At 40.7% G+C, this 12,068-nt stretch overlaps 1 protein-coding gene across 4 annotated transcripts in view; it reads left to right on the forward strand.

Annotated features, from left to right (window-relative positions):
- Positions 1-12,068, forward strand: part of gramd4a (GRAM domain containing 4a) — a 41,616-nt gene that overhangs the window by 11,507 nt on the left and 18,041 nt on the right. For 3 of the 4 annotated variants that reach the window (XM_069164748.1, XM_069164749.1, XM_069164746.1), the window contains one exon: positions 126-246. In XM_069164748.1, coding sequence (XP_069020849.1) covers positions 126-246 — 121 coding nt within the window. Of the gene's footprint in view, positions 1-125; positions 247-1,679; positions 1,743-12,068 lie in introns of all 4 variants that reach the window. The other variant, XM_069164751.1, reaches the window with a different exon arrangement.

Below are 12,068 nucleotides of genomic sequence, written 5' to 3' on the forward strand. Positions count from 1 at the left end.
AAAGCCACACCTGTTTTTCTTTTGTCTTTTTGTGAATGGAAATGTTTGCGTGTGTGTGCATGGAACCCTTATATGTACACCCATGTATGTGCTGTATGCATGAATGTGTGTGCACGCGTGCATAGGCTGGTTCGGGGTCGCCAACTATGGCTGCAGCCATCCAGGACTTCCAGAGATCGGAGTCAGACCGACTCAATGAAGTCAAAGGTCACTTGGAAATTGCCTTATTGGAGAAACATTTCCTACGTGAGTATGCACACACAACATTAGGTGTAGATCATCGAGTATCTTTCTGTCAGTCAATCGCATGGGTGAACACTCTAATCATGTTGTTGGGTATATGGCTAACCATGTGCTTGAAGGAAATCTCTGTTGTTTACTGGTATTTTGATGTCCTTCAAGGGGTAGCCTTGTCTTTCCTATACTGCCTGAAACACTCTGCCATAGTAAAGCCCTGCACATGCAGCACTCAGCTCATGGTTATACAATATATGTATTTGGCAAGATTGTTTGCAGCAGTAAGAGCACGAAAGCAACAGAGTGAGAGTCAAGTGTCTGTAGAAATGCACTGGTGACTTTGTGTTGTGGAGATATTGCCTCCTTCAACAATGTCTGATTGTGTACCAAATGTAGCGGGAAGCTGTCTCTATGTGACGAGACGATTTTCGTTGAACTCAGTTTTCGTTATAATGAAAATCTGTGCTCAACAACTCTTGCTGATGCTTACTGATGTCTCATTACTTCAGAAATAAAAAATGTTGTAGTGTCACAGTGAACACACTTTTAGATGCACAACATTCAGTAACTCTTGCTAAGGTTGAATGCACTTATTGTTGCTTCTAAGCATTTGCCAGATTGAATGTAATGTATTTTTGACACTACATCGTAATGTGTGTCAGCTTTAAACTAGAAGCATCTTGTGATATCTCTGTCATCTGATACAATCAAACCACAAACCACAGTCAGGTTGTTGTTTTTTTTTTCACTCTTCTGGTTGCTGTGTATAGATTGATTCCAACAGACCGGCAGTCCAATATAACCATGAAGTGATAATATGTTGCTCAACTCAACCTATAAACTGAAATATAACGATGCATCTGGAAGCAGTACTTGGTTCCACTGCTTGCTATAATGGTTGCTATCATTAATTTGAATGACTTGGCTAATTACTACTATTATTATTATTATTATTATTATTATGATTATGATTATCTAGTTTTTCTAAAGGGAAGTCAACTCCAAATGATGAAAGGAAAGCCAATTAGCATACAACATTGAACAAACTTGGTTAACTGTGCAATCTGATATTTAGAATAGGCAATAACTGACAGCGAGATCCTGTTTTGTTAGCTGTATGTTAGCAACCCTGAAATTACACTGGAAGCTTAATGGAAACAAGCAGCTGCAGCGCGAATGTTAATCAATTTACCATGCAACACCAGACAGGCACACTGTGAGGGGAAATTACCAAGCAGCAGTGATTATTAGTTCATTTTATTGTACCTTGTATAACCCTGCCATCCAGAGTGTTCAAAAAGGATTTTAATGGTATGGTCTAATTGCTGGCAAATGTTAAATCTGGTCACCCTACAGTTGAGGCTTAGTCATTTGACTATGAACTTTTTACAAAGCCTTCATTCACATTTCATGGTTTTCATCCGCACATATATTTTTCTCAGTTGCCATGGAGTTGGTTCCGTCACCCAGGGACCTTATTCTAACCCCCACTTACAGCACAACAGGTCAGTGTTAAGTTGTTTAATGTTGAGAAGATCATCTTGCACTTCCTCAGAATCCCTCTCCAATGTCAAACGAGGACAGACTATGCTGAATCAGCATCACATTTCCCTTACATGACTTGGCTGTTTCAAAACGTACCACAAACACTTTGAGATCTCTGTTAGTACAACCTGAAGACAGGACCCACACTTAAGAGGAAAACTGGATGGCATTGAGATTTAAAGAATTATTTGTCACATAGTAATATTTCTCAGTATGCAAGGACATGCTAGATGCTGTGCTAAGAGGTAAGTGACTAATAAGAGTATCAGTCCATGGTTTCTGGTTGGGACATGATGGGTTCGGAGGTCTGCTTTGTGTCAATGTTGTGTTGTTAGAAGTCCAACACATTTTTAGTTTCAGTTTCTTGACTGACTGCATAACCTTTTCATTCAGGACACTTCCTGACAACACAACCAACTCCATGAAACCTGAGCAAACTATCTCCAGGTCTGTGACATGTGATTGAAAGCTAAAAAAAGAGCAGTAAGTGGACCTTGTTGTGTTAAGCTATGAAGGTCAAAAATGAACGATCAGGCTTAAACTAAAGGAGTCCTTTGAAAATATTCACCAGATGTATGGCTCACACATATGATCCAGAATCATCTACCAAAATAATGGAACAACTGTAATGTTCTTTTATTGCATGTTTAGTGTATCTCAACGGTAGCATGAACATTTCTTTTGCAGAATCACTATTGACAAGAGTAATATCATTGTTCTACTAATGGCAGAAGTCATTGGAGGTTTTGGGATGTGTTAGATTTATCTGTAGAAATAATAATAATAATAATAATAATAAAAAATGGGACAAGGGGAGAAAAGATAGGGTTTTGTGCAGAGGCAGGAATAAAATAGGAAAACAGGCTAATCTGGAAAAAAAAAAAAAAGAAAGTGGATGAGGCCTATGCCGAGTCCACCCCCTCAACTCACTCACATTTTCAAGCTTGTCTAACCTGCTATCCAATAAAGGGGTAATGATTGTACTGTCCCGGTGCAGCTCATCCCGAGGTGTGCAACGGACTGTGAAGTCCCCGACACACTGTGTATGTCTATTGGAGAGAAAGTGAGAGACGGGGAGAGAGTGTGTGAAAGAGGATACCTCAGGCTATGTCCTCTCACAATGCCTGTGCCTGAGCTAAAAGGGCTGGATTCATTGTCACCCTGTCAGGATGCTAGCTAGATGAGCTTTCCTTTCATGGACCTCTTTTCCTTCCTGTCTGCCATTTCCTAGCTTCCTCATTCCCCCCCCCCCCTCCCTTCCTTATAAAAAAATGAACATCCTCTGGAGCTCTCTTTGCCTTTTTCTCTCCATCCCCGCTGAGCTGGTCTTTCAGATGCTGCCTGCCATTCCCTGCTCTCCTGTCTCTGGATCACTCTCGGCTCATTCATCCTCTCCTCCTCCTCCTCCTCCTCCTCCCCCTCCTCCTCCTCATGCTTGTGATTTCACTTTCCCTTTATGCTTCATGATTCTTGTAAATGTGACAAACACACAGTCAAGCAGGTGAACCAGCTGTGACGGCTTCATGAGCTCAAAGAGTTAAGAACAGAAATGTTGTTGTACCCAAGATGGCAGCCACTTGGGGATGAACCTTCCTACACGTGGCCTGTGTTTGATTAGGAAAGGGTACTAGTGCCTCCAGGTCATGTTTTGATTTCTAGTTTTACCCCAAGGGCTTCATGGTTTTACTGCTGCTGCTTTCTTCAGCGCTTCTTCCCCATTCCTCTCTCACTCTCTGGTTATCCATTTCTCTCATGCCTCTCGATCTCTCGGCCCATCTCTGGCCTGTGTAATTGTACTTCGGGAACACTGAAGCATGACAATCCATTTTGCACCTAATGGAGTCTTCAGCTCTCTGCCCTGTGCACGAGTTATTTTGTATTCTATTTCTACTTCTTTCTTTTGTACTCTCCTCTGCATTCCTGCCCTCGTATGTATTCACAGAACAATAAACAATGGACTGCTGAGTAGATGTGAGTCCTTGTACAGTTTAACCTGCTACACAAGTGCTTATTCATCATTTTGTCAGTTATGTGTCGAGAATGAACCAACACAGACTTATATGCTTATATACAGTTTGTTTGTTAGTTAAATCTAATGAGATTAGTGGGGTGAAACAAAAGAGTCCTTGTAGCAAGACATTATGGATTTATGTGTTGCGTAATGGCTTTTCTGGAGCATTGGTAATATAGAACACCTACATGCTATAGCGTGAGAGGGCTAGCCATAGTTTCCATATTGAAATGGTTTAGGAAAGCATGTTGTTTTTTAATATAGCCCTTAAGACTTCAGTCTTGGTTGATTTGATGACACCCCTGGTCACAGGAAGTGCAGTTTAATACGAAAGGCCCCAGAACTGTGGGCGTAGTCAACACCGTCCAGCCGCTTTCCTGTCGATCTTTCTTCATCAACTAACTGTTGCTACACCTTCTTGTTCCATTACACCCTGTAATATTTGTAACTGATCATCTGTTCGAAAAGTGAGCAGTGTCTCAGTTTTGAAGAACGACCGCCGTGAACGTTAACTATGGTGAGAAGTACTTTGAGTTCACTGTGACTGCTCCACAAGCCAGGTCACCGCTTACAGTATCACGAAGCAGCAATAGGAATTCTTCAGTTTGTATGAGCAGCAACCTAATACACAGGACATAGCATTTAGAGAGTGAGTATTAAACTGTGAGGCTGATATCAGTGAGACTAAATTAAATTTGCTTACACTTGATTACATGCACGCTTTATTTCCCATGAGTCTCTAATGTGTAGAGAGGCAATTTGGATCCAGCACAGAATGTACCACTCCTGCCCTAACTGTGAAAGCTATTATCTAGAGAGGTTGGATGGTTATTGTAGGAACAATGAGAATCTTCAGTTGAATAGAAATAAAAATGGAGGCAGGATTTCATTGAAAATCTTTTAAGCTTATAACTTGAAATATTGTAGGAAAAACGGGCATTGTTGTTCTTGCTAAAAGACATGTCATGTTTTCCAGTTTGGGACAGTTGATGAGATGAACCAGGACACGGATTGTGATGTTTATGAGCAAAACTTTTGTCAGAAATAGTTAAATTAAAATAATAGTTAATTTAAGTCCTAAATCACTTGCAGTTAAGAGGACAATTTCATTCTTTTAAGGTCAGTGTTTACTAACAGCCAGCACACCCTGCTTATTAATGTTAAGTTACGGCAGTTAAGACCATCAGTTAAACATATGAAATATGGATGAGATCCACTTTCTCCGCTGCTCGCTTTTTGCCTCTTCTCGTCTCCCGACTTTAATTTCAGGGTGCATTTTGTGGTGGAAATTAATGTATTCCCTTGTGAGAAATCAAAAGCATCTCAAGCTCACCGTCGTTTGAGTATTTATTACAAGATGAAATATGGAAAATTATAAGGGCGTACAAATCGTCAAACATGAGCCAAGCGAGTACCTCAGGTACAAACAGAGTCACAGGACACTTATTCAGCTGAATAGTTTTGGAGAGAGTTTCTACACTCGCGGAGAGTCCAGAAAGTCTGACCCCCCTCCTTGTGAGGTGAGCGGCCTTATATCCACGTCAGGAGGCGCCCTCTTCTTCACCCCTGAGGGCGCTCAGCATATACATCGATCATTGGTCATCTGCACATACGGACCGTGGATTCCAGTTGAGAAATGTCGTGCGTGTGCCCCGGGGTAGAAAAACACTGCTGGACACAAACACGGATTGATTACATAGAAGGGACACGTGGTTTGGATATACCTGTTTTCCCTTGAAGAACGCACTGTTGATACAGGGACCTAAGGTCAGCTACAGATCAGTTACATAGGGTGAATTTTCCTCTGACACATTTCACCTCTAAATTCGCTGTGTGGTTTCTGTCACTGGGAAGGAAAAAAAAAAATTCACATTTTTGGTCTTTACAGTTTAAAAAAAAACTGCAAGTGCAGTTTTAGTGTGTCTGTGTGAACTGTGTCAGTTTGGTGCTCATTATTCTAATAGTGCATCTGCATTTAACCCAAGAAATAATTTCTTGGATCTCTTTCATATTCAGAGTGAACTGAGCCGTGGGTGTATTTTCTCTCACTCTCTGACGTCTTTCTCTCCGCTGCCTAAAATAAAGCGGGGGCCCACGCTTTATGCTAAAACAAACACACTGCTGAAGTGTATTGTCTTTTGCCTTCACAGGAGGCACGAGTTTCCATTCCAGATGGTGTGTGTGTGTGTGTGTGGTTACAATGACCCATTGCGTCTTCCCTTGGCATTTGTTGTGATTGACCTGTGCTATTCCGAGGATGCTAAATTGGTTAATTTGTAACCATGTTTCCGGACGTGAGATCACATGGAAAATGGCTAACACGCACACACACACACACACACGCACACACACTCTCTCTCATATGCAGCGGGGGTCGTGATGGCCTTCTGCTGTATTACAGTTGTGTTTCCTCCAGTTTTCTTCTTCTTTTCTCTCGCCTCTTCAGGTTCTTATGTATTCCCTTCCTTTCATCTAGTCCCTTCTTATGTTTGTGTTTATGCACACACACCCCACAACACACTAATCAAACTATTTTAAAGGACCAGCGCTCTCTTTTTATGTTTTCATCATAGGATAAATGCATAAGTAGATACATTTACCTTATTCTTGGTGGTTAAGTGCCGCAGGCGACTCGGTGTGTGTGTGTGTGTGTGTGTGTGTGTGTGTGTGTGTGTGGGGGGGGGTGTAAGCTAAGCTTACGTTATTCAAGTAAGAGAAGCGGTTCACTTTTGGTAACTAGTTATGGTGATGGAATGGACTTTATTAGGCCACGTTTTGAGATGTCCCCACTGAGACTGCAATGTTACATTTTAAAACACGAGTTTGAGTATTTTGAAAACAGTAGGTCCTGATTATATATGTATATGAACTATCCGCATTAACAAGAGGTACTCCCTGTCGACTACTTTTTGGCCAAGTTCTACATGTGTGCATTATCATTGTTTCGAGGCAAGCTGTGAAAAACACTAATATTACAAAGGTTTAACTTCAAAATAAGATCAACGAGATTACGTTCAACCCAAAATGTATTTGTCAACTATCTGATGTTTTTTTAACACAGTGGTAGATATCCTTTTTGGAATTATTAGTATCAAGTCATTCTGCGCAATGTTGTAATTAAAAAGATCTGTCTAATGGAAATATTAGATAAAGATTAATTAATGAATTTGATGAAGAATTTGACAAATGGAAAAGCAAAGGCATACTTTCCTGTGATATATTTTTTTCAATACATTCTGTGTTATTTAAGAAAATGCATAGAATGACTATACATATTCATACTATTAAAAATGAACATTTAAATTTTTTTGCCATTTTGTCTACCCTAGATAATGACATTAATATATAATGTTGTCAAGTGTTACAATACTGTGGTTCCTGGTAGGTATAATAGTAAAACAAAAAAAACAAACAAAAAAAAATGGACTGGATGGACAATTTCAAATACTAACTATTAGGTTCCAAGTTATTAAATGATCAACTGGTTACACATTTGTTCACTCTGTGCACACTGGCCAGCTTCATCTACTATTCTGCAGAGCTATGTAAAGTTGGAGCTTTACAGCAGCAACCACAGAGGACACAAACAATGGTAGTGCAGATTATATGTGTTTTAGCATAGAACTGTATCTTTGTGTGCTTCTGTCTGCACATACCGTATGCCAGGATTAACGACGAGCACTCGGGGAACAGTTTCCTTGAGCGATAACCCTGTGATAGTTCTATGATTATTGTTGTAATGGATGTAAAAGCAGAACGATACATCAACTAGAGTCTGTCCTGTGGGTATCTGAGCTGTGCTGAACTGACCCTCCTCCTCGCAGTAAAATGGCAGAGGGTTGTGAAATCACCTCATGTCATTATATGAGCAGGCTTCAGCTGTATTTTCTCCCTTTCTCTCTCTGCCCTTGGTTCTCTCTCGCTGTAATTCGTCTTCTCTTTCCGTCCTATCACTATCGTTCTTTCCTTGTCCTTGTGCCCTATTATTTTTTTTTTTCTCAGGCCTTATTTTTTTTCTTTCTTGGCTTGCAGATACTTCTAGCTTTTTCTATCTCTGTTTTTTTTTTCCCTTTACAAAAGACCCAATATGTACTTGGAGCTGATAGAATACTGGCAAATAAAAAAAACACAAACACATGTAGCGATGTCATACACAAGCCAAATGGATAATCACTGTGAAGCACAGATGCACTGGATATTTTTTCTGTTGACATCCACCTAGTTCTGGCAGGCTAATGTGTGTACATGGTGTGGCGCGTCTATGTTCTCACATTGCACTGTGCAATAGACAGGCCCTCCCTTAATTGGGGTTTATTGGTTTTACCACTACTGGTTCCATAAAATTGGAAAGTACGAGATGCGTGTGTGTGTGTGTGTGTGTGTGTGTGTGTGTGTGTGTGTGTGTGTGTGTGTGTGTGTGTGTGTGTGTGTGTGAGGCTATCCTGCGTGAGGTCGTCTAATGAAGGTCACTGCAGGGGAACAGGCTATGCTTTGTACTCTACAGTGACCGGATGATCAATACAGTGTTCTAGCTGCTGCCCTACTTCACACTGGGCAGAGGAACACACACAGCAAGGGCTACACACAAACAGGCAGCAGCAGCAGCGTAACTGAAAGCTAATGCACCTAGAGATGAATTACATCAGTGATCCACGGCTTTCTCTAAAATACCAGTTAATACTTGATAATAATAATAATAATGATAAACTTTATCTGTATAGCACCTTTCATACAAGAAATCCAGCTGAAAGTGCTTTACAGCAAGAGAATTATACGGTGTTTGACATGCAAACTGATATAAAGGAACATTTAAAAATATAGAAAAGAAATGAGATGCATGACAACAGATACAATTAAATGCAAATAAGAGTTAAAATGTAAAATAAGCAACATCCATTTTAAAGGTGCATCACAGTAGTCCAGTTGGCTAGAGATGAAGGCATGAATCAATTTTTTGGCATCTGTTTGATTTATAAACGGCTGCACCGTGGCTATGTTTCCGTTTCTCGTCATCCTTGTTAATGTGGGCCTTGAAACTTCGATCCGAGGTCTAAGATTACACCAAGACTTGTTACCTCTGATATTACCCAAGGAGTTAGTTGCCCCAGATCATTTTCTGCGATTTCTCTTTTTGTTTTGGGGCCGACAAGGAGGATTTCTGTTTTATCCTCGTTTCATTTTAGGAAATTATTGCTCATCCATTTATTTATCGCTAAAAGACATTCAGCGATGGAGCGCATAGCTGCATCATCATTTGGTTCAGAAAACCAACCTGATAAACCTGGCGTTACTGAAGAACCACCTTTAATAACAAGTACATGCCAGCTGCATATGTCAAACAGGATAGTAGGAACCCAGAGACGTGCACACACCCATCGTCAACCCACACAGGTGTTGTCACTCACGTTGCCTGATGGGCGCCTCACTCCCCGGTAAGTTGGGTTGCACCTGAGAGGGCGGTTCATTGTTCAGTGATATCATGTATTTCTTTGTGTAACTCATTTCACGTTTGACTTGTCATAGTAGAAACTAGCTATTAACATTATCCATGCCTGAGTTCTTTTCACATCTCCCAGTGTAAACTAGGACAATATGACAGTGAGTTATTGTTCCTTTCATTGCGGTGAAAATTTTACAAAAACAGACCAAATAACCAAAGTATGATTAACTTATCATTAAATGCAGTATTCAATTTAATGTTTTGGTCTTTGAAGCTGATTAAAATCTGCTTATCTCTTCCCCTGAAGTTTCCCTTAACAAATGGCGTTTGCTCGGTTTGCTAAGCTTTTTCCTTGAAACAAGCAATTCAATCACCAGTTAATATGACCCTCTGTAACTATGTGAAGACGGGCAGTATTTTGCAATATAAATTGTATAAAACTTTTTTTTGGTAAAGAACATGATATTGGTCTTTAAAATATGATTGTTAGAATTGCAGAAAAACAGTCTTGCAGTTTATGCCCAAATCTGATATTTACCTTTTTGCTGTCAACCTGAATTGTAGCGGCCCAGAAAATAGCTTTGATATGATCCAAGATTTTCTGCAGTTTTTCTGTTGGCCACAATAAAACATGCCAGCCATCAAAAACAGCCTCCAAATTGCAAAAAGCTGTGTTTTTCAGTTGTGACAAAGCAGTGCCGTGCTATATTGCGCCTTTGAGATACACAAGTTTGCTTTGTCTGTTTTGTCTTCAAAAATTTTCACTTAGATAAATGTCAGTTAAGTTTCTATTCATTGCTGAACAAGGTAACACAGTGATTGAGCCCACTGATGAAAGCCTTTGCATTTATTGTATTAGGAACTGAACGAGCTGGGTGCCGGTGGCCACATTCCCGGGGGAAATCACAAGCAGCGCAGTTATTAGTGCCTTGTTTTCATCACCCAGCAGTGGTGGTTCCGTCAGAGGTTAGGCGGAGCTAAGACAAGAGGCTCGCTTAACAAAAAGTGGTGTGTTTTGTGTGTTTTGTGTACTGATGAACTTGCATTGTTACGTAGGGAAGACCAGGCTGCCAACTGGCTCACATATGCCACACTGTGATCTCTGGGAAGGGACGTCCAAAAACACAGCAGAGGAAAATGACAGTAAATGAAAAGTCTGCAGGCCTTTGCCTCATCACTCATTACTCATCCTGTGATAATGATTCATTCTCCTTCTATAGGCAGTTACAGTACACGCTGTAGGAGACACGATAATGGAGAGACACCTTTCACAGTGCCTGTAAATGTAGGCGAGCTCTGTTCTACAGGAAATAAAGTCACTGATGCAGAAGAGGTTCAAAAGCGGAGATTTCTATCATTGGGACATTTGAATTTGTGAAGAAGAGTGTTAAGTGGTTAATGGACTTGTAATTGATGTAACCTTTGTGTGCACGCAGTTGGTACAGATATATCATTTTACATTTGCTTCCTTTATTGTCATCTAGTCTGTGCTGCAGCTCTTCCATTTGAATTTTGTTGTACCCTCATAGTGTTCGATAACGTAGTGTTTAGTCATCATTCAGTGGCTGTATCAGAGTGAGAATGCAACAGGTGGCCATGTGGGTAGAAAGATGAAGTTCACCAAGTGGAAACTAACAGACTCACCAAGTACTGTATGTTTCCTGTCAGAGGGCTTCTAAGTGGGACATTGAATTGTGTATGGATGAAAGCAGTCGCTAAGTGACTGGCCGTGTCTGTTAACAGTGGCTTTAAGGTCTTCCTAAGTCCTCCAAGTCAACTGCAAGTTATTTCTCAAGAACCATTCATGTTGCCCTGAAAGTATTTGGTTCCTATTGCTGAGAGGAGGCGGCAGTCTTGACCAGATATCTGATGAAATAGAATCTGATGTGATTACTGTTCTCCAAACAAGCAGATGGTATCCTCCCTGCTGACAAAACATTGGATTATAGAACATTGTTTATCTCTATCGCTTGCATATATTTCCTTAAACACTCAGTATACATACAGAGAAGACAGGCGTACTGTAGCCCCCCCTCCCCCTCCCCGCCACCCACTCACTGCTTGTCAAGGAGTCTGGCTCCGTGCCATGTGAGCAAAGAGGTCAGTGAAGACAGCATGTCACAAGAAAGAAAGTGCTGTTTGTATGTTCCAGGGAGGAACTGTGAAGTCTGAGATTTAGTCATGAAGTCAAACTAATGTTGTCGAGGGGACTAAAGTAAAAGTAAGTGAGTGAAATCTAGGTCACCCTGAGGTATCAGGGCCAGAGTGGAAGGAGGCCACTGAGAGGATAGAGAACTCCAGATAAAATATTTGTTCTTCAGTCAGTCCAAGTACAAACTGAACTACAGCGCAATTAATGCTGAAACTGAAATGAAAAATTGGAGCGAGACCTTTGAAAAATTAATATAGTAAGTCTTTGAATAAATCATTAAATGTAGTCATTGATGATTTGGTGCTGTAATTAATGCAGAACCACTTGTTAAGTGTTCGGCCATTTTTGTGCAACAGGGCTTCATTTCTAACACAAAGCTGAAACTGAAAACATGAAGTCTCAATTGACTGTACTACACAGAAATAGGTGGTGGATTAATCATGTGTCCTTACTGACAATTTAATGTAGACTTTTCTCAAACTTTCCGCTTGCTGGTGGTGGGCTTATATTGTTTTCTACACCCCATCGTTCGCCTCTCTTGTTCCTTGGTCAGTGCCTCAAATGGTGTGTAAACATCTGCAGATCAGCTAGACGCCACAAAGCTCAACCTTTCTCCCTGTCCAAGTCAACTGCCTTGTGGCAAACACTGCAGTGAATGGGAACAATGAGAGGCCAATGTGAAG

This window comes from Embiotoca jacksoni, unplaced genomic scaffold (genome assembly GCF_022577435.1).
Source record: "Embiotoca jacksoni isolate LCO1_2020_lvr unplaced genomic scaffold, fEmbJac1.0.p SCAF_32, whole genome shotgun sequence".
Lineage (NCBI taxonomy): Eukaryota > Metazoa > Chordata > Actinopteri > Embiotocidae > Embiotoca > Embiotoca jacksoni.